Here is a 24,793-nt window from a genome sequence, read left to right as displayed (position 1 = left end):
ACCCTTAAGTTGATGTAATGTCACCATCCAAACCTGTCAGTGTTTCAGTTAATTGTACTCTCCTGTTAATCCTTGTTGTCCTCAAGTCAATTTTGTTTTCCCTCACTATCTGGTCCTCTATTTACATCCTGTTACTGTCACCCAGGTTCCATCCATGTCATATAAGTTAATCCCTTTCCATTAAAAATACAATTTTTCCCACATGCACATTGCTGTTTTAGTCCTTCTCCACCACAAATTGACACACTTAAATTGTAATGGCTCCGTTTCTTTATTTTTATGAAAAAGTATTTGTTTTTTTCTTTACTGTAATGAATAGCATGCTCATTAACAACGTTTCTCTTAAATTGAGGTATTACATTGAAGTAGGTTTAAGTTGATGTGAAAAAGCCCTTTAATCGTACAGGAGTGCTTTTCAAGTCACAATAATACCCAAATAAACAGTTTGTGTAATCATTTTATTTAGGCCTAGAGGGCAATGCATTATCTCTAAACAAGCTGCTCTCTGACCTGAAAAGATGGCAAAGCTTACATTTTAAGATGGGATCACGATAATTCTAAATTGTGGTACTTATGAAAAGGACACTTAAGCAATGCGATTGGGCATGTTTTAGTGTCTAGCTTGTGCATTGTGTCTTAATATGACAGCCCAGCTTAAACCCAGCACTAGAAAGGGGGTAAGCATGTTGCAAAGTCAGAGTATGTGTCTGTTTATCTCCCAGGCATGGGGATACCTGCGTAAACAGTTTCATTAATCAAAGCTCAGTTGGACTTGCTCGCACAGCACAGTAAACACACACTCAGATATATAAATAGAAGCCCACAGTATGTCAAGCCGGCATGTTTCTCACTCTTTCTGTGAGTCAGTTGGACAATCTAAAGCTTGAAAAAAATCATTTGAAACAAGTTCCTCTTAGTTTAGTTGATTAGAAAAATTACAAAAATAAAAAATATTTTCTCACAATTTTGGAAAAGAAAGCCCATATTATGCATTTAGAGAAATGTGGGGACAACCATATAAAGCACCACAATTCAGTAGTAACGTTGTTTTAAGTGAACCAGCGAAAAAACAGTTAAGCCGTGAACACATTGAATCCGATTTTGGGACTGATCCAATAGAAAATCGCGTTAGATGAGGTTGTGGCATTTAGCGCTCATTGAAGTCAATGAGGATGTTCAAACCTGATATATTTTCTGCAAGGGGGCTTGCGTAAGTCCAACTGAGATAGACCCCATGTCTCTTTTAGTCAGACTATGCAGTATTTCAGCTACAATTTCACAGATCTGACAGGAAGGGAGTTGCAGTTACAAGTAAAATGCTTTTGGGGGGAAATATGAAAAGAAAAAAAAAATTGAATCACACGGAAACAGTTTTGTAGTCGCACGTTGCATATCTATATAGCAAGCAGGACAGATATATATATAAATATATATATATATATATATATATATATATATATATATATATATATATATATATATATATATATATATATATATATATATATATATATATATATATATATATAAGCGTGTCGACCATAGTTGACCACATCACAGATGAGGGTTACTAAGAGTACAAACAGTGGATACAAATGTGGGGAAAATAAACAAACTGGTGTTGGATATGTGCAGGCGCAGATCCACCACACTTATGCCAGAGGGCATTGAGGAAACTGATACTGAGATGGTGAACTTAATCCTGGCACTACTGCTGGATTGATTCAGGATTCAACCCATCCGTAGGCTCTGGCCTGTTTCTAATCAGCCTCCATCTGATTCACCTGCTCACCAGACTGTAAAACCAGCTCCCAGACCACTGACTTATGCCAAATTATTACAAGACATAACAATAGATTCTACCTGTTGGGGAGACTGAGATCTTTTAGAGTGCAGAGGGATCCTGAAGGGCTTTGACTTTGTTGTGGCGTCATCCATCTTGAATGGTGTGATATGTTGGAGCAGTATGCAATCTGCAGCTTAAAGGAGGTGGTTGGATTAGCCTATTAGATAGAGTAACTCTGTCCTATGGAATGCCCCGTTAGCACAATGCAGGTGTAGGGAGAAAACAGCTGCTGCTAGACATTATAATGGACACTGCTTACTGCTGGTATTTGCTCTGTCACTGACATAACTGAATCCCCTATCTGTTATACTGTACAAGAAAGGGGTATATCTAATTCTATTATATGATTCAGTGACTGCTTGACCACAGATCAGTCAGTGCGGAAACCGCAATGTTGTCTTTCAGCACAAAAGTTATCCAGTGAAAACTAAAATCAATCAAGAGAGTGTTTAAGGAGCTCAACAAGTTTGAGGTGTTGGCTCTGTCTACACATTCATGAGGTCTCAATTTACTTGAGAATTTGTGGGATTGGCCTTGGCAAATAGGTCTAAGTCATGAATGCCCATCTTGTAACCCACAAAAGTATAATTTGTTCCAAACGTATGCCCTTTTGTGCAACTTTTATATGTTGGCTTTAATAAATCTGACTTAAAAATTACTAAATTAGCAGAGCTCTGTTGAGCTTGACTGCATGTTAGTCAACTGTTTAGTGTTTTGATTCAGTCATGTAAGGCAAGTGACCCATCTAAAAGTTACCAGACACCAGCCTTCTAGATATGGGGTTTTGGGACAATGCCAAAATCTGTATAAAAGATAACGCGGCATACTTTCACGGCTCCAGTGAAGTGTATGCTTGATCTCCATCTAAGGGTACCCTGCATGTAAACAGAAAAGTTATCAATTTTCTGAGTAAATCTGAAAAAAAAAAAAAATAGCTAATTAATGTAGATAAATGAGAGAACTAAGGTGATTTGTTTCTTTGTACTCATTAGTATATTCAATAAAAAAAAGTAATTAACCTGTAATTGTTTCAGAACCTTAAAAACTCAATTATTTGTATTTGGCAACAAAAATTGGTCCAGTTAGCTTAAACTGCTTTGGCAAAATATAATTGCCCTGTTTCTACCTTATTCACATATGTCATGATTAGAAGTTTGCTAAACTCTCTTTTGTTTCTGATAATAAAATGAGGAAACAGCGCAATGCTACATTCTGCATTTCTTTAGGGCACAACAGGATCTTCAGTTTTATATTTAATGATAGAGTAGAAAAAAAAATCAAGTATTTGATTTGACTGGAAGAATTATCGGAGCTGAATCACCTACAAGCACATCTCTAAAAATGCAAAATCCATGTTCCCAGGCCCAAGTGTTCCTAATTTCTATAGGCTATAAACACACAATCATTCATAATCATGTAATTTGCATTTCTTAGCAAGTCTCATTTCAAGTTTCATAATTGCAGATTATTACTTTTTAGTGGCAAAAGTATCCAGAAACTCCACTGTGCCTCCCCCTCATCTCTATTCTTCTACACCTTTGCTTTGCTCTCTCACATTTGTTTAGAGCATCCCATGACAAACAAGCTCGCACTCTTCTGTTAATTCTCACAGAGTTATTGGAGAAGCTCCTTTTTATATACAGAAATGCACAGATATTTGATTTGAGTCTCATAAGATTTAAAACCCCACACACAAACACCAATGCAAAATACGTCTGTCTATATTTCTGGGGCCTTTCCAAAGACTTCCATTGATTTCTAACCAATTTCTACAGCCTAACTGTGGCCTTTAAGTTACCTTCACACTAAATGTGAATTCTGTTGCTAGAGTGACGCCAAAATGAGAAATTAAGTGAGGTAAATGGCACAGGTTTTTTTCAAATTTGTTGAAATTAAGTCACTTGCACACCTCTAAAGCAAAATCCCCAGGAGTTTTGTTTACATTTGCCTCCCAAAATTCTGTTAGGGGCCATATTTTGCTCTGACCTACTGTGAAATCAAAATTAAAGATATAGAAAATAATGTTGACAAAGGATGAAGTGGGGAATACTCTTAAGAAAGTTTTATGGTGGGTTTTAAAAAAGCATTTTCAAGCAAGTAATGAAGTACTGCTGAAAGTGACCGCCATCCAAACCCAGCTTCTAGAGGACACACATACACTCCCACGACATCCTAGTGTATTTTGCTTATAAATCTGAGAAGTAACTTAGAGTTGGTTATGTAGAGAACTTCTACGCAAATGAGAAAGCAGTCTAACAGATGCAGATTGATTTACAGTATTGAATATGACCTATTTTCTCTTTAGTAATCCAATTCCTCTTCTAAATAAGATTAGATAAACCAAAGGAGAACTGCTGTAATCTGATTCAAAGTTACAGCAGTCAGCAGGAGTTGCAGTGGAAGAAAAGGTATTTAACACTAACGGTTTGTATTACACACTGTGTTAACAACAGCGTCAGTCATTCACAGAGAGTCTTTTATGTCTCATTGAGTGAAGTCTGACCCACTTCTCTTTTGAGAATTGGTCAAATGTTTAATTCTACCACATTGGTGTGCCGCAGCACGTCCACTGGAGTTTAGCGGGTACCTTGTTAAGGCCACTTCAAAAATATTTAGTCTTCATTTTAACCATTTGTAAAACGACCTACTTTGGATAATAATCCTTATAACAAGGTCAAAATTAGTTATAATAATTTATTATGCCCTGACGCATCAAAGCAGCCTCAGACCATTTCATACAGAAGCAGACTTGTTTTCAGTCGGTTTTTGGTACAGTTAAAACTGTTATTATGATGAAAAGTGGGTTTTGCTTTCCATTTACGTTATAAGAAAGTCACAAAATCTTTCTGTCCCTAAATTAACCGCCATGGGTGGGACAAGCATGAGCAGAGGACAGCTGCTCAGGGTAGGTCTACTTATGTCGGTTCTCCCTTGTTGAGGTCACATCCCTTGCTAAGGAAAAAAACAGATGCAGTAACCCATTTTTAACCCGAGGAGGGTGCCAAAGAGACAATTATGGACACAAATGCAAGATTTCAATAAAGTAATGAGCCTTAAATTGTCAAAATAATGCCTGGGACAGAACTATAGCACATACTGTATATCTATTAATTGCATTGGCAAAATATTTTTTATTTACAGTAAGGGTAAGTAGTCTTTGATCTTAATATAAATCTCTTGAACCAGTAAATAGATGTTTATTAAATGATAGGCAAAAGTGCTTAATCCAGAGTTGGAATAATGAACAATGATGTTTAAATACATAATTCAAATGAAACCTACTGATGCCTCATTCAACATGTAATCAACCCTTGAATGATATTACTATAAGAGCTAATAATAAAAGTATTCAATAATATCAAATAAATAAATAACTTATAGGTGATAAAATAAATAATTAGGTATATTTTATTACTGACTACTATGTGCTAGTACACTCTAAGTTTGTTCAGATATTCCCCTCTGGAAGCAATCATATTTCATCTACAGTACATTAAACATTTAGTTTGTACACTTAGCCATAGTGGGAGCCAGCTCATTCACTAATCTTAAAATTACACCAAATATCACTCAGAATCTTGTTATCATTTATTTACTGTAAAAAGTATATGTTGCTTTACTGTTTGGATTGAATGCAAAAACTTGAAGAGGAGATAGCTACAGGATTGTAAGCAGGTCAATGTAAGGCAAATTTGAGTAAATACCTCTCCGGTGTTGCCTTATTACTAGTTCAATATATTCATCATATGTTATATGATTTCCAGCTAACATGTACTAATGCTCTTAACTTCCACAGAATTTACTCAAACTTTACAGATTGAAAAAAATAACATTAGTTTTCTAGGTTTCATACACTACTAGAAAGCTAAGATCATTAAATTCATAACAAAAATAAAACTTGACTTCATTATTGTTACAAGAATTACAACTTTATGTCTGTATAACTCCTCCCAAGTCAGACATCCTGAGTTTGCTAAATGATATTCCAAAACTTTTAATTGATAATTTTGTAATCTATATAAATGAAGACGAAATAATCAACAGAAGATAAGAATTGAATATAATGTGCTATTTCAGGAGTACAGTGATAAAAAGAATGGTCTAATTATTGTGAAAACAATTATCAGTTTGTTTCCATGCATCATAAAATATAAATCTTTTGAAAAAACATGAAAAAAAAATATGATAGAATGTGTTTTTTCTCCTCGCCGTGACCTATTGGTACACATCAGAAATCGACTAAAAACTGGCAATAGTGAAGCAGTAAACAGTATTTTTGGGGCTACAGAAGGAAAGAAGAGGGGAGGGAGGGAATGGAAAGGAAAGAAAAGCAAATGGCAACTTGTCAGTGCTGGATTACTAATGTCTCTGTCTTTCTGTCAGAGTGGCTAAAAGGAGCTAAGCTACTAATTTGTTCTCTCAACTCAGAACCACAGATCCACAACCATTTACACCCCTTGTCAATTACACATCACACAGACACAAACACAGAAGATAACCACATACACATTATAAAGTCGTATACCGTTTGTGGTTGTGCATGCTGACACCTAGAGGCATTCATACCAACAGTAATAGCTTTCGATCAATTATTCAGTCATGCAATCAAATGCTGGAGCTACGGTGCTTTTAGCTATAGTACCAGTAATGGGCTTTCTCTCTTTCTGTGTTTCCCTCTGCGAATATGTGATTCATTAATCTTGTCTCTTTAAATTACATGCTGTGCTTAAATTATAATTCATTATTCATTAATATATTTGCAATTTAATCTACATGAAGAAGGTAAAAATGTCCGCTCTCTGTTCTTTATAGTCTCTGACCTCTATAGCCAATAACTGTTTTAGGTGAATGCCTTACCTAACAATGAAGAAGCGATGATCTGTTTACAGGTAGGTTGCACATATTTAATACTTTTGCAGATTTTTGGAAAGCATTTTTGGAAAATGAGAAACACAAAGCTCTGACCAATGATATTAACAACATAATCCACACAAACCTACTACTAATTAAACCTTAGGCATACTGGTATGAAAAAGTATTCTTCAGTGCTAGTATTTAAAAAAGGCTCTGACAATCATTCCAAATCAGGATACTATGGTTTAACTATTGATTTAGTTCCAGACTGTTACAATCACATTGAAGATAAACTTGTCTTTTAGAACATAACACCTTATTTTATTTATTTCTCTTGTGGCTTAGAAACTAAATTATGACATTCAGGTTGTATTCGCATTAAAGTTGTACAAAGACCCACATCATATGGCTTTGTGGGGACCAAAGGCTGGTCGTAATTCAGCAAACCCCAATTTTTAATGTTGGAGTGAATTAACTTTAGGTTAAGGTTAGTAATATACTGATAATTGTTAATGTTAGGGTACAAATCACAGTTAGGTATAAATGCAGTAACTAAGATAGCTATAAGTCAATGTGAATATATACAAACATGTCTGAGTGTGACCATGTTTTCGCAAAATTGGTGTAACAATTCCTAAGAAATCTGCTACATTTTCAGGAATTATAGGTACTTGTGGGGACCAACTACTAGCCACCATGAGGAAAGGTTCTTTTCTTGGGATAAGGGTTAGGATTAGAACTAAGGTATGAATTGAGTTTAGGTTAGGTTTAGGGATGTGTTGCTTATGGTTAGGGGTTAGGGCATAGAAATGAGTGGGAAATGAAAGAAAAGTCAAAGGAAGGTCCCCACAAGGATATTGTGACACAAAATGTGTGTGTGTGTGTGTGAGAGAGAGAGAGAGAGAGCGTGACGGCTGTGTGTGTGTGGATTAAATATGTATAAAGCATGCATGTTTAATGCATGGTTTATGCCTGTGGCATGGCAGGTTATATGTGTCAGTCATACAGGCTAGATAAAGTTAAGTAACAGAAGTTATATACATAAAGCATAGAGCTTTTTTAGATTGTTCAAATGATGCTTTGAAAGTACCAATTTGCTGATTAATGTGAACAGTACAGAAATGTTCAGGGAAAATTTGAAACAAATAATTTTGGTTTACTAAAATCTAAGTCATTTAAAATCATCCTAAAGGATTTAGGGGAAATCTAAAAAGTTCCCCTGAACAAAATGGACGTCCTGTTCAATACAGATTATGGTTTATCTGCACAAAATCTCAACTTTTCTCTCTGAACCTGATTAGCTTCTCAGACAGAAAACTATAAAAACTTTATACTTAGGTGACACTCATGTGATGTTACTGAGTATCACAGTTTCAAGGTGGGGACTTTTGTTAAGTCGTTCATCAGACTTGCAGCAGATTTAACTATGTAGTGAAAAATGAGCAGAGCAGTGTTTCACAGTTTTCTCCTCATTTATTGCTAAACACGGAGCTGAACTAGAGCATGACCGCTCTCTGTACATGCTTCACCTGAACTGCACATCTTGCATGATTATGTCACACGCTATATCACATACAAGAGATTGACTGAACCATACAGCATTCCATATAATAATAAGAGAGTCATATATTCACATTTAACACCTTTTCAAAATGGAAAAAGTAAGTCAAGTCAAATTACAGTAATGTTAGTCTGTCTGGGTTGAGAAAAAATATAGTCTCATTTGTGTAGATAATCATGAAGCACCAGATACAAAAAGAAACAAAAGATTTTGGATGATGAATGCTGGCCAACTTTCTTATCCTAATATAAATTCGGGAATCTTGGCCATATGCCAGTAATCCTCTGTGTAAGAACTTGTACAATTTGTTAATTTCTCAGCTACCCAGACTAATGTGGATGCGTTTTTGCTGCCTTGTTTAATGAGCTTGATCTAAGACATCTTGTAAAAGGTATCAAGAGAAATGAGACTCTGGCAGTATAAAGATTTTTCAAACACACGATTCAACTGAGAAATGTCTTTAATAATTAGAAGGTATGTGGTATAAAATTAGAAACATAAACCGTATTAAGTTTTTAACTATGTTTGTATATTCACTGTGGAAAATCCACTTCTGGATGCTGGCACAGAGAAAATTTAAAAGACACGCCAGTCAGAAACTATATTTTTCTTTAATGTTGATTGCTTTTCTATTTAGTTCTCTTAAATGTGCATTTCTTTTTATCTAAGATGCTGGAAAATGTACATCATGCTCTTGCTATCTTAAAAATTCTATATTATAATCCATCACTTTGATCACTCTTCTCTCCAGTTACAGAAAAAAGGATAAAACACACCTGCTGTGGCACAACGAGAATCCTGGCACAGAGAACTGTTGAACAATGAACATAAAAATAACTGTTGTGAAGCCCTCTGCAATAATAAACTCCAGAAACCACAGCAAGAGTTCAGCACAATAAGACTAATGTGACTCAAGGATGAGGACTTTTTTCCCCTCCTCTCTACTCTGAGTCTCCCAAGGAAAAATGCTGCTCTGTCTGGCCTCTGTCAGCCAAAAATCTTTTAGCTTTTTCTACCAATCAGCAGCCAGCCTCAAGACCTGCCCATAAGGGGTTTAGCCTGAAGTGACAGAATTTTGTGTTATCCAATCAGGGCCCTACTTTCTCACTACTTGCATCAAAGCACAGAGGTTAAAAAACCTCAACAGGGATTTCATGTAGAGCCTGACTGGCAGTGCCCTACAGGTCCAGAGCCGAGGGCTCAACAGGTGATTAATGCACTATATACTGCACTCATGAAATGAAGCACATTATGTTGCACATTTAATGCCGTTTAATGACTACATTAATGGAGTTTAACAATTCAAATTTGACCTAATATTTAACAAAATGTATAGGGAGGGGTTAGCCTTCCCAGTATTCCTGTATAATAATCGTACAAAAAAAAATAAAACTGTCATATGTAGACGCACTGTATATTTTGTATATATCCCACAAACCTTTTTCTTTCTTTGGCACCTTCCTCTCCTTTGACTATTTGAGCTGATGTAACGAGGACATTTCTCCACTGTGAGATCATTCAAGTCAATCAATCAATCAAGAGTTTACTCAAGAACATTTTTTGGTAAAAATTGTAAAGTTTTGTTGCATTTCCACTGTTGCTTCACAGTTCCACAAAACCTTTCTCTGACAGATAGTACAAATTACAAAAGGGTTTTAGAAAAGTTTAAAAACGTCTGGTGTACATTGTCAGTTTGACAGGTTAAAATAATCTTTTTTTTTTTTTTTGGGAAGTGCCATACTGAATGGCCTTAATTGATATAACCTCTTTTCAAATCAGAACACACCAAAGCTATTTATGGTACACTTACTCATTCACACATTCACACACAAGTGGCAAGCTGCATCAGAGCCACAGCTGCCCCGGGGCACAGTGACAGCAGTCATACTGCATTACATACAGTAGGTACTACCATACAAACAGTAGGTAGTGCAGGTGAAGTGTCTCACCGAAGGACCCATTGACTGAGATTTTTTTTTCCAGGTTAAATTATATATTTTCATGCATTTGTTCATGAAATGTCTTGAAATACAGCCTGTGTTTATTCCCCCCAAAAAATATTGAAAATAGTGAGCAAGTGCAAGATGCTAATTATTATTAATAATTATTGTTTCCTCTTTCTGTCTACAGTACATGAGACAGGTAAGCTCTGCCAGCCAAACACAAAAGATTAGATCTTAGCCAATAAACCACAGCTTGGTCTCCTTTGAAAGAATCACTGACAGGAGAAAGAAAACAACAATAGTTTATAATGTGGCTGGTAATACTTATAAACTCTCACAAAAAAACCTATACCTGTGTTTATTTAAAAAGAAAATGTCCCCTTTGCTTAGTTAATGTACATCCTGAAAAGACTGAAGTCCAAAGTGAAAGCTTTGACATCTCCAGGTAAAGTAGTTTTCTTTCATAGTTTATTATTTTGGGTGATTAAGGCTGACAAAGTTTAATTTAATAACATGACTGCGGCAAAATAGTTCAGCCAGACTCTTTTTTTTTTTTTACCACAAAAATAAATCACCTGGGTTAAGCTGCAAACTCAATTAGCCCCCAGAGATGCTATATTTTCCTTTCATGTGTAAAGTCAAAAGACTTTGTTCAACTTGGTAAGTCATTATTACATTATTAGAATTTGACTGTCTTTGCACAATACACTTTTCCCCATTAAATGCTTTTGTACCCTGCCTTTCACCTGATGACTGCTGAGGATAGGCATTAATCAGAATAAGAAAAATAACAATGTAATGCATGTGCTGAACTGAAGTATGACACGTTTTAAGATCTGTGTGTTCTGACATCTTAATCACTAAACAAGAAATAAACAAATACATCAGTTATCTGATTTTTATAAACTAGTGAGGCTGAATTAAATTGAACCTGATCTCAGTGGGATAACCTAAATTCCACAACTAAGGTAAGCCTTTTTACTTTTTCTACTAAAAAAGGACATATTTTGTTTGGAAATTGAGCAGTAAAGAAAATAAAGCAGCAAAAATCAACTTAAATGCACTGAAGCTTATCACTACAACCTTGCTTATTAAAAGGTTCCTGCTATTTTCCTATAAACAAACCTAATCTTTTAAGCTCACTGTCTCCACACACCTATATATCTTTAGAGCCTTTTGGCATTAATGTATATCCAAATTTGCATCCACCTACACAGAATATATTTCCATCACATACAGCACAAGAACTCTACTTTAGGATGAAACAAAGCATTGCATATCAGTCTAAAAATAAAGATTGCCATTTGATACATATCACATACATCCCGTTCACCCACACACATCTTTGATCAGGAAGGTGACAGATGAAATAAACACATGCTCATGATTCTCAAAGAAATTTTTCAGACTGTTGCCCTTGAAAAACATTTACATACATAGACCTAGTCTGTCCGTCTTCCTGTGAGCCTCACATTTACAAACATGAATATATCCACATACATATATATATATGAAGAGTTTTGTTCTAAAACCGTTCATGTTTTGCACAAAGATATTAAGATATAAATGATTGTAAAAAGATAATGTAACGCTTTAATAGTCTATATGGTTTTTAAAGAAATTTGTACATTGGAATATCATATATTTATGACAGTACAAACGAAATAATTGGGCTTTATTTTGAAAGAGCAAAGAACAAGGTTTTAGAATGTAAAAACTCTTCATACTCCATGCACATAAAATACATATTTTATTCATACCTCGACAGATAGGAGCAGGAAAATCCCAGACTGCAGTGTTTGCTGGATTGGTTATGCATGTCAGTGTGGCATGACCATCTAAGACATAACCAGGGACACAGCTGTATTGGACACGGTCTCCGACAGCAAAACGGCCACTGCTACTTAGCACCGCTTTAGGTGGAACACCTGGATTCCCACAAGATGTACTGTGCAGCTCTGTAAAAAAAAGACAAAACAGATGATTAGCTAAAAAAAAAATATGTTAAGCTTCAGCGTTAACGACAAACCAAAAAAAGAAAAAAAAAAAAACACAAAACAAAAAGATTACATTTTCGACCAAGATTTGTAGGTTGAAAATGTAACTTTTTTGCAAAGAGATGATTGCCTGCTAAAATTATCTGTTCTTTCTCCTTACCCTCCTGAATCCTTGAGCACCTGTTACAAATTTCTCCCCTGTAATTACTTTTTCCATTTACCAGTCAAAAATTCCACGTATTGAAATCTATTTTTTTTCCTGGAACTGAAAAGTCACAATTTAATTTTTCACTTTAGAGTTAAGCTGACTGGAAAATAAATAAAAAATTACAAACAGCATTCTACAGTCGTTTTAAAGTTTGAGACTCTATTCTATGCTTCAAGTCTGCTTTTCACTGATGCAAATGTATGGTTATCAGGCCTGCTTTAAGAATCATTAAGGTCTTTGATGAAGGACTGGCCTGTGACTTAAAAAAAAAAAAGAATCATCCTGCTCAGTACAAAGTTTTTTATTTTGACATTTTTTATTTTTACTTTGGTCAAGGAGACTTGACCAAAGTGCCTTACTCATCATTCAGTCATTCACCCACACACTCACACACTGATGGTGACAGGCTGCAATGTAGCCACCGCTGCCCTGGGGTTCACTGACAGAAGCGAGGCTGCCGTATACTGGTCCCACAAGGCCCTCTTACAACTATCAGGGGTCAATGTGGGTGAATATATGTTCATGAGTGAGGGATAAATAGAGCAGCTAAAATGAGGTTTCTCTACAGGGTCACCGGGCACTTCTTTAGTGATAGCGTGTTAAGCTCGTTCAGTTGGGAGAACCTCAGAGTAGAGGTGCTTCTCCTTGACTTCGATAGAAGAAGCTGAGGTGTTTTTTTTTCCAGATGGATGCCCCTAGAGGCCCGGAGGAGGCCTGTAGGGGAGAGGGAAGGTTTGGAGTCTCTACTGAGACTCCTGCCCACATGACCAGGTTAGCATGAGGTGACACATAAAGAGTACGAGTACAAGTACCAGTATGAGAATAGTATTTTCCCGTTTGTTTTGGAAATTGACCAGATAGCTGCAGTTGATCTAGAATACTGCTGCCTGCAGCCTCACTAACACTAAGAAGGAAAAGCACATTGCTTTAGTTATAAAGTCCTTACACTGGCTTCCTGTACTGAAAGGAAAACTTTAAAAAAACTTCTGCTAGAATCGAACTACAGTTGATACTTGTTGTCAGCCTATCAACCAGACCTTTCAGGTCTTCTGGGCCAAGTTTTTCCGCCCACCTGGCAAAAAAACAAACATGGAGAAGCAGCTTTAACTTTTTATGCTCCAGTAATCTGGAATAAACTCCCAGATAATCCCAACTTAGTTTATGAACCAACTTATTATTCATTGTTTTATTATTCACTTATATTCATAATTTTATCTCATTTAACGCTGTTTTGTTATGCTTTATCATATTATGACGAAAAAAACTTTTTTCCACTGTTTTTAGAGCAAATTGAATGATCCTAATGCTCTATACATATAACTGGTAATGCCTCTATAAGTTCAGTTAGCATCATTGCATAGCATATATATTTTGTTTATTGGGCTTTAATAGGCACGCCTTAAATGAAAACCAATCCGTCCCTTGGACACAAAACCTCTCTCCTTTCTGAAGGCTATGATTGCTGGACTTTCAAAATGCTCTTTATACAAACATATAATGGTTTAAACTATACATTTTGCACCTCTTGTTATCTGGAAATGCTACCTATGAGGATGGATTAGACTTTTGACATCCATAATTCTCTCGCTCATGTTCAATAAATCCCTTTGGAAATCTTAACTAATGGTACAACATGGAATGTTTAGTCTGAATGACAGAGAGGGAGGAAGGAATGTTGTGAATCTGTGTGTTTGAATGCTCAACACTGTTTTGACCAAAGCAGCTCTCCAATGTGTAAAAACTGAAAATGTTAAACTAAATTTTCCTAATAATTTAATTATTCATTAGATCTTTTTACACAAAAGAAACATTTTAGCTTTATTGATAAGATGGTAAAAAAAAAATACATGCACACACCCCTGTATGTACTGTAAGCATTTCATTAGTAGTTATACTTAGTTTAGTCCACAGAGAGGATAAAAAGAAAAAAAAAAAGCCAGAGGCAAATGGTTTTGCTAAAGACCCTAAGAGAAATCCCTCCAACCACCCTGCTTATCTCCACACACAGTGACAGAGAAACATACACTGATGAGACATACTTGGATACAAGCACATGGGTACACACATACACACACACAAACACTAACAGGGTCATCCATCACTGTAGCGATCCCCTGTGTTGTATTGTGATTGGATGTCAGGCTGGCCCAGTGTCGCGACCTGTTGGCCTATCGATCTAGCAAGTCAGCATGGCCCCACTCATTGTCAGAATGTTTGTTCTTCAGTATCCTATCAGGCACACATTTACTTTCACCAGCACATGCACTTACAGTACACACAAGAAATGACCAATTCCTATTTGTTTCTAAAATGTGCTATTGACAGAATTTCCATTTTAGCCATTTTGCTTTTAGCCCCCATTTCATCATCTCTATAATAAACTTTTCTTGTATTTTCTGGCTCATTTGCCCCCATCCGCCTTTCTTCAAGCTTTTTCTCTACAGGAGAAACATCACCCATTTACTCCAACACCAGGGAAAGATACAATCAGCCCACATTCCCACGTGCAATGACATTGTATCAGCTGTGGATATTTACAGGCTCTGGATCAGCAGTGATTGAAGTCTAGTATCGAGGGGGATACAAAATCCTCTTGGCATAGTGTAGTGCATACAGTGCAAAGACTAGATTTAAGGGTTTATGACCATATGTTCCCAAACTGACAGCAGAGGAAACCAATTGATTGAAAATATCCAAAGAGTCTATACTGTCTGTCAGTTCATGCTCAGGCCCAAGTTGGCCCAAGTTGCACAGCTGTCTTTTGCTGTTAATGGTTATAAACTGCTAATTCAAAGGAGAGAAGGGGCATCGGACCATTGGGGCTGAACTACCAGGGTGTCAGTCTGCTTATCAAACTATGCTAAATTCATAAAGGGTCAAATAAAAAGGTTATTGTTACGATATTTTACAGTAAACACGAATGTCTGTTTAAAGACAAGTGTGGACGGATTCAGGACACCTAATGAATTCTGTGCCAACTAAACCCACTGAACTTTATCCAAGGTTAGATACAGTAAACCATTTAACCCTGTCAGTCAGATTTACAGAAAAAGCAACCTCCATATTGAAGCTTAACAATCAGTTAAACTGCACAAAGTTTATAAATACATATTTAAACTGATTGCAAACTTTCAACCCTTGCAATTACTTAATTATGATGTATTGTTACTGAGAGTAAATGCTTCCTTGTCCTCTAACTGAAGGTGGTGGCATTAAGAATCTTGTTCTGTTGTCCTTTACCAGTTGAATTATTTATTCCACTGTGTAGCTTTTACTTTGCAGTTGAATAAAGGGCTGGTTTGCTAATTTAAATGATTCTGGAAGATTATAAGGCTTCAATTTAATGCAGTAATGTATTTTTATCACCTTTATTGTCATCATAGATTTAAGACAATAGCAGGGAGATCAACTTTGTTTTTGAAAGTCACACCTGCCTGATATTGGGGTCCGTCACAGCCTGGGGTAAAGTCAGATATCATCTCTACTCTACTGCAGTGGAGGTCCAGCAGGTTAATTCTATGTGCTTGGCTAGCATTATATAAAACACATCACATATATGTCTGATTTTGAAACAAAAAGAAATGTAACTAATCATTTTTTTGTCTTATGATCATGTGTTTTTTCCACCAATTTTCACCTGAGGTAAAAAAAAAGAAAAAAAAAAGTGGTAATTCCTAGAGCAGAAATCTATCTTTCCTCTCTGTCACTTTACTTTAGGAATCAAGCAGTTTCAATAGGCTACATTATTTAGTTTTCAAATAGTGGATACTTGTTTCTCATTGTTTATTACAACCTGCCTTCTCTCATTTATTCTCGTATACCTACACTTCTTTTAAAACCAATTCCTCTTTATCTTCCTACCTATTTATCCCCACCTCTCTTTTTATTTTTCACTCTCTCCCCAGTTCCCCATAACCATGATTTCAGTCTCAGTTGTTTCATTACAAGCTGCTGCTTTTATGGGCCATCTGTAGTACTATCTACATTTGTCATTTATGCAGATGCACTCACACTCACAAATGTAATGCCCACAGACTATCACACAACAGAAACTCCACCAGTTACTTTATCTCTCATCCTTTGCTACATTACCATTTATCTTTAATTTCTCCCAAGATGAGCAATTAATGAGTTCACATTACAGTGTAAAGTAGAGATGAGACAAAAAGCAAAAAACAAGGATGCTAATGAAAAAAATTAGAAGCATAAACACAAGGAAAATAAAATACTTTGTTCTTTTTTTTTCTTTTAGAATTCCAGACTCAAATTCAGACAAATAAATGGATGGATATATGGAGATTTGGATTCCTGGGCAATTAGATGAGTGGAAAAGTGTATCAAAAACAGATAAGAGTTTTTTTTTTTATCTTTTTATACATACAGTTCTAGACCTTAAATGCACTTGAATTAAGCTTTCCCCCTTCCATATGGTGAAGGATCCCTGTGGAAGGTTTGAAGAATGAAATGCCAGAGGGAAAATTGAAAATGCTCCCCTGATTTTTAGGGTTTTTAGTGAGACAGATGATCTGGCAAACCAGAGAAATGGAGAGTGGGAGTGAAGGACAAGGAAGACAGAGAGCAAAACAGAAAACAGGAAGGAGTGGCAAAGAATAAGAGGGATGATTCATTGAGTCTAGAGGTTTTACACCTCCGTCAGCAGTACTTTTCATATAAAAGATGAACTGTGTTTTATACATGAACAGAACAGGTGCTGAAATGCTTGAATACACAGCACAAATCTGTGCAGGGCACCATCTATATACATTTCCAGTGACAAGACCCTAAAAGAATATTTCTTAGAAATTCATTTCATGACTATCTTTAAAATGGGTGATTTATGGAAAGCATTATAGAAAGAGACTTAGTTCAGCATCAAAGTAGGAGGTTTTAGGACACTTTAAAAAGGATGGACCTTTGTTGTTGACTTGCTGTTCAACTAGATTTATTCAATATATTGGCTGAATGCATATAAAGACTTTTAAATGACTGGCGTGCTCTTTTTAATAACGGTAAATCCTATAGTTTTCCATTATATATATTTTTTAGTTTAAATTATTTTTGCTCACCTTAAAAAAACAAAACAAACAGAGTTTTATTACAGAAAGCATGGAAAATAATTTTTGGGGAGGCTTTCAGTTATGCATTTTAACCATAGTTATGTATTTAAACCAAATTTTCCTCAAATACTCCTTGTTCAGCCTTTTTTAAGCAGGTTTTATAACCCTTAACATAGGAATGGTGATAATAATCTTTTTTGAACATTAATTTAAAAATGTAAAAGTGTGAACCTTATTATTTAAAGTAAACTCTCACCGTTAGAAGTTTAAGGTAATGATTTAGGATTTTCAGAAACATAACAGGAACAAATCGTGATCAAAGTTACCATTGACTGGAAACTGCAGTATCACCAGTGACACTTTTCAAAGGTTTAAAATTTATTTTTAACAGCAACATAAATTGACGAGGATGTTGGTCATGAAAAAAGCACAAAAAATTGCTTAGAAAAAGGGAAATTGCAGCTGCTCATCTTTGGAAGTGTCAAGATGTAACATTTAAACGAGAGAGCGGTGTATCATTTCAACCAATTCACACCAATAATGGTGCTGTAGAGTCAGTGATTAGGTAACGGACAAAAAAAGGAGAATGGCCTTAGAATGGGTCAAATTGGTCTCAAATGAATAGCAGGATGACTAATAATCAGTCATTTTGAGACGTTTTAACAGGAACATGATCTCAAACTGATTTTTTAGTTAATAAAATCCACATTACATTAAGCTGGAATAACTTTTCATAAGAGGGAATGCCTATTAAACTCTTCTCTGCGTGCACACTTTAATAGTTGCTGTTTGCATCGATCATACAAGCTCACTTTCCAAAAGAAGATTTGCAATCTTTTCCACTATTTCAGACTCACCACAGGTAAGTGCAAATGGGGACGAGCACGTAGGACGGCCTTTCATAAACAAATCACCAGAATGATTGACAATTAGAAGGAACTATTATTTTGATGATCCAACCAGAAAAAGAACATAGATATGACCAATCACAGAGCATTCAAATTAAGATGATAAAAAAATAATGAAATGGTTGATGAGAAAATGAAAATTTAGGCAGCAAACTTAACTTGTTTAGATAGCACAGTCAAGCGCCACCCAAGCGCCAACCTTAACAAGTAGGTTTTTAATATCAATTTATAACAATTTATGACTTCAGCACTTTAACAGTTTTCTGGGAATCTATTCAAAATTAGTGGAGCAAAACAATTAAAAGCTGCTTCTACCTATTTGGCTCTGGTATGCAGAATAGACTTTAGCCATAAGACATGAGAGGTCTGGATGGTGGACACGCAAGTTTGTAATAAATTTTGATGCTAAGCCATAAAGTAATTTGTAGACAAACAGAAATATTTTCTCATAAATAAAGGGATTTACCTTATTTGAATTACATAATGAGCAGGTTACCTTGATCCAATAAAGCAAACTTTATTTGAAATAAATACACTCAAGTAGATATGAAACAAATAATCAGATTAATTGATTATTGATTTGTCAACTAATTTAGTAATCAATTAATCATTAACTGAGTATAGAGACTAACACATGCCTTTAGCTCACAGAGTATACCACCTTGAGCAGCTTTATCACTATTATCATTTTTCACTTTGTTTGATTTTTCACAAAAAGTCTTCTTTAAGGAACCTTTTGCTATCTGATTATTAATCAATTAATCGAAAAAATGTTTGATAGATCATTTGGTTTACAAAATAATCCTTGGTTGCAGCCCTACGCTCAAGTATGGATTTTCAATACTTATGTTGTATTACTACTACACATAATCATGATGATTATGCATTTCAAATAAACCTGTATTATACACATTAATATGGATCATGTAAGGTTTATGTAACAGGTTTGTGTAAAATTGGATTGGGTAAAAACCCAGCCAAATTGGCTGATTCAGCCAAAAGATTGGTTGAACACATAACTTCCAACCCCATTAAAACCATAAACTTTGGGAAAAATATACTGTTTGAATAAAAATGACTAACACCTTTCATTTTGCTAAAAAAAAAAAAGTGTACCTTAAATGATTACTCTCTTCTAAGCCGTTTTAAACCAAAACCTTAAAAAGATGTTATTGTACACACCATTCATTAATATTTCAAAGTAACTTAAATGGGGAAAAAACTAGAAAAACACTTAGGGGGAAAAAAAATCACAGATCCTTACTTACTGCAGTTATGCTTTCCACCTATAGGTGGTGACATGTTCACATGAAGCTTCATGAAATGTCGGGATTGTTGAAGCAATTTACCAGTTCAATGCCTCATGAGGCTTTATCTCACCATCACTAGTTTAAAGACAACAGGTGAACACTACTTGCGCTTACTGTCATGGTGGGTGGAGGTTTTAGAGGAGGAACTAAATGCAGAGACTGAAGCTGAAGGTGGTTACTTGCAGATTTAATATCCGAAAGTTCAACAGAAGCAAAAATCCACAAATATAATCCACAAATTCCACAAAAATACTGAAAACCAGACAATCTCACAAGAAGGGTAAAGAAATGACGAGGAACCAGCAAACAGTGACTGAGCAGGAGGGGTATATATGGGAGACAAAGGCCAGGCTAATCAGCAGATTGCGAGCAGGAGTGGAAAGAGGAGTCTAGAACGGAGCTAGGGAAAAGGAGACCAATAGAGAGGGCAACAGAGGGCAAACAAGCAATACCTAAGAACTCAAATACAATAAAAAATAACTACAGTAGAACTCAAAATGGAAAAAAATCAATGAAAATTCAACGATAAAACTTAGAGTAGACAGAACCAAAAACATGACACTTGCAGATTGATATTGTCATTTTAGTTTCTAAAAAGCTGTGCACTTCCAAGTGGAAAGAGAAACACAACAAAATAAGATATCAGTTATTGCAAATAGGGACAATGTCCCATCAGAAATCTTAATACTTAATCTACTTCATTTAAATACTAATGGAAAGCATAAAAACGATTGCACTGACCGACTAACATCAGATATTCGATTCAGGACTCTTTTTCCAACAAATCAAAGAGTGTGATAGGAGATAGAAAAAATCCAAACACAGTCTGAAAGTGGACACAGGCTGTAAAGGGCAGAGCACAGATCTCAATTCATTGTTGATGAGGACATTGGTAATGAATACTGACTCTTCATGGACATCAAATCCGCCAAGAGGAAGAGGGCAAGCAAGATAATTCAAGTGATAAAACAAGCTGGCGCAGCTGCTGGCCCAGCTCCAGCCTCCTACACTCGTCACAAACTGCAGTGAGTAAGTGGAACAGCAGGAGACGTGACGACCAACTTTATTTCAGACAAAATCCCATTGAGCATAAAACTGACTGCCTGTGGGGAGGCTTGGGAGATGCAAACAACTAAAAGGGATATTAGGAGTACAAAGGATTTGGCCTGAAGACAGATTCAGCTAAAAGAGATTCTGTCAGAGAGCATTATGTTCTCCTAATTTATTTTTATACCACAACAATGGAAAGGTAAGGGAGGGTTAACGTTATTAATAAAGCCTCATGTATAAAAAATCAATCTAAAGCCCTTTACCATCAACAAAGAAAAAAGAAAATCCCATTAAAATAAAGAAATGCATTCATACAGCAATAGAAAAGTAGAGTTATCAAAAGAAAGTATGCAGTTTTTCTGCAAATTATAAGCCTTGGATGAATGTAAAATAATATTATATTTGAATTTATTGTGAAACAAAGGTAAATTATGGTTTGCATTTTAATACCAGATGCCAGGGAACTATGTGCTGGACAAGAGGAGCATAGAAATTATATACTGCTTCCCCTTATTTAATTCTAATCCTGTGAGTGCCAAAGGAGAACTCCTCTGATTGTCGTAGACTAATTTTTTATTATACTTTTTGTATATACAAACTTTTTTGTGTAAATTTTCAGTCTACAATAACATCAAGATATAACATGTTTAACTAAGTGACCGAAAGAAGAATAAGATCATATAGTTGAAAATAAATATAGAATTGTGGGTTAACATTTCCATCTTCTTGGTAAGAGGTGTGTGGTCACTTCCAATATGATTGTCGATTACATCCACCACCATGTCCCACCTCAAATGACCTCTATGTGTTTGGAATTACCTGGTAAGAGCTGTAATACTCCCTCATTGGCCAACACTATGCAACTACCACTTCCTCACCATTCTTTAGAAAAAGAAGCTTGTTTAAGCTTGGAATTTGTATGCTGCCAGAGTTCCCAAATGCACAAGTAAGAAGCTTTTTGGCACAAAACGCAATGCCTTTGTTCCTGATGTAATGACCAAAAAATGGAAGACTCAGAATTCAACCAGTTTATTAAAATGTAAAACTGCTGCAGGTTGGGAGGGATTTACCAGAGTCAGCAACAAGAACTTCTTTTCTGTGTTTCGGGACAAACTTTGAGAGTTTCTGAAGATGCCGGTTGACATGTGATGTCACTGGTGAACCTCACAGGATCCCTGAATCGGCCCAGGCTCCTCGGAGGAAGCCTTCTTTGACAGTTACTCGTTGATCCAGGGGAATGCACTGGGTCAGATCCATGAGAGCAGAGACAGGCAGAATGATCAAGAGGACATACCAGAGTTCAGAATCCGAGAGCCAGTCCAGAGTCAAAGCCAGGTGATCTTAGATCAAGTGATAATCCAGCAGAGAATCCGATAGCGAGATCAGGGCACAGAAAACAGGTAAGAGAACCAAACACACGCTATGACAGGTCTGACAATGTTCAGGCAGGCTCAGAGAATCAGGAGGCAGAATCTGGTCAGAATCAGGTAGGAAGGCAAGACAGGTATACAGGAATGCTGGATAAAACTACCCAATGGCTTATAATAATCTGGCACAAGTGACTGGTCTGAGAGTAAGTCAGAGTCAGATAAACAGGTGAATGAGGGGGAAGAGTGATTGAAAACAGGGGAGAGCTGACAGCTGTGTTGAATCTTGAATCAGACCAGCACTAGTGTCAGAAATCATGACCCATGAGCAAGTAGAGACGATCTGTGGGGATCACTGGAGAAGTAGTATTAGTTTGCTTTATGACTTTGACTGAACCGCATTAAACTTGGTTGTTTTGGCCAAACAACCAACCAGCAGTAAGCACAGGTAACCATCTTACCTCTTCCCTCTTTGCTGAAGCATCAGCCTGCTGTCCAAAGAATATATATATGGCGTAAGGATTCGGACAAAGAGTTAACCACGAGTATATATTGTGCTTTACGGACACATGGAGGTCACTTTTTTCAGTCAGTAGCTTATACCAGTGGTTCCCAAAGTGTGGGGCGCGCCCCCTAGGGGGGGCGCAATGCCATTGCAGGGGGGGCGCGGGAAGCGGTATGGATGAATGAAGGAAAAAAAAAAAAAAAAAACAGCGCTTGATCTACAGCAAAAAGCAGGCTCACTACAGCCACTGAAAAGATGGGAGGATTAAAGTACAAAGAAAAAACTCTCAGGGAGCTGTTCAATGTTTTCACTCCATTTTGCACAGAGGCTTTTTTAATGTATAGATTATAGCAAAGTTAAATATTGTTACAAAAAAAAAAAAAAAATATGTTTAAAATAACACAGACAAAGAGTCCTCTTCTATCTGGTTGAACGATGTGTGTGACCCGTTGATTCTCTTGTAATCCAAAGGGGGGCCCAGAAGAAAATCTTTGGGAACCACTGGCTTATACAATGCTAAACGGAAGAATTCTACATGACACACTCACACCCAATGTCACATGTGCACAATTCCATTACATAGATCACAAGCAAGTAAAAACTTGGTTTTTCCTCTCTTTGATACTCCTATGCAAAGGAGATATACTTTGAACTTCCATACTAACTGTTTTTGATCTGAAACTGAATCACTGAACATGCTTTGCTGGTTTTAAACTCCATCAATGATTTTTTTATGAAAATGAGCCTACACTCACAGTCAACTTAGTTTGATTATGTATTCCCTTTTCCCTTCTTCTATCTCTATTTTTTTTCTCCATCCTTTCTTGACCATGTGCTCCTAGCTGATCCGACAGCAAGCTGCCAGCTAGAAGCTGTTAGCTTTTTGTCTGCTACTCATCCCCTTCTCCCTCTGCCGTGACAATGCATGTGCACAGCCTAATATAGAGAACTGCTGCATATCATGCATCCAGGAGCTGGGGTCTCGCCATAATTTACCCTACATTTCAAAATTATCTCTGAGTTTTCTTATTTCATAACTTCTGCTGAAATTGAGGTGAAACTTGACTAATGATTTAATTGTCTAAGAATAATTTCTATCCAGATTCATCAACTCTACTAATCCTTTTGTATTTTTTTCCTTTTGGTAGTTTTCTATGATGTATTCTGAATAGTATTGAACACAATAAGTGCTGGTAACAGGTAGTAATTGTGCTTAACAAACTTAAGGAAAGATAAGGTGAATGTGTTTGTTTATTTTATATAGTAGGTATGCTATCTCTAAAGGCTAGCACTGAACCCTTCTTTTGACATGTGTTGTGTTTTGATTAAGGATGGATTATTACTAATTGCAGTTATAAATTAGAGTTTCTTAACATTTACTAGTGGTTAAACAAAACCCAAGTCCATCTGGTTTGAATTCCCACATTTGCTGGTAAATTTGTTTAATAACTCATAATTGATCATCAAAATAGTTAATAATTGTTAAGGACTGGTACTGTAGTTTTCAATTACAGTTATTTAGAATATCCATTATATTAAGGATTTTTTTTTATTCTACTTTTGGTTAGAATATTGAATCGTTAATTATTTTAATAAAAAATATTCATACATATTTAAAATAAAAATAAAAAAAACTTGCTTAACACACATACAGCATTACATACTTTTTTAGAGTTTATTCTAAAACTGTGAGAGAAATAGGATTTAAGTCTTCAAGTTTTTTTTTAGATCATTTGGAAGCTAAAAATGATACACCTCTGCAGTGTTTATTTAGAAATAATGACATTCCCTAGCTCAACAGTTCACAACAGGGATCACTCTTTAAAGCAACTGGCTTTAAACTCAGCAATTTCTCTTTCTATTACAATCATCATGTTTCTGCTGCAAGCTTCCACTTCAGATGTGATTGCATGAACACTTAATACACAAGTTCCAAAACTGTCACAGAATGCTCGATTTAGTAAAGCTGTAAACTTGATAACAGCATTATAATTTGTGTGTTTTAATAATCATCAAAGCATGCTGGTTACCTAATTGGCGCCTAAGGGACTAGGGCAGAGCTGTGTTTGGTCATAGTTTACTCAAGTCATAATGAGAGCCTTTTATTTTAGCTTTTTTTTAATGTTTTGGTTGTTTTCCATTTGATTTGTGAGAGGAATCAGATGAACATACACAGGAGACCAATGT

General features: G+C 35.9%; 1 protein-coding gene across 1 annotated transcript in view; it reads right to left on the bottom strand.

Moving 5' to 3' along the window:
• Positions 1-24,793, bottom strand: part of csmd3b (CUB and Sushi multiple domains 3b) — a 536,357-nt gene that overhangs the window by 309,997 nt on the left and 201,567 nt on the right. The window contains exon 4 of the mRNA XM_038288005.1: positions 11,965-12,162. Coding sequence (XP_038143933.1) covers positions 11,965-12,162 — 198 coding nt within the window. The remainder of the gene's footprint in view (positions 1-11,964; positions 12,163-24,793) is intronic.

This window comes from Cyprinodon tularosa, unplaced genomic scaffold, assembly GCF_016077235.1.
Source record: "Cyprinodon tularosa strain WSP-4 unplaced genomic scaffold, ASM1607723v1 ctg247, whole genome shotgun sequence".
In the NCBI taxonomy this organism is placed as follows: Eukaryota; Metazoa; Chordata; class Actinopteri; order Cyprinodontiformes; family Cyprinodontidae; genus Cyprinodon; species Cyprinodon tularosa.
This window is presented reverse-complemented; position numbering and strand designations above follow the sequence as displayed.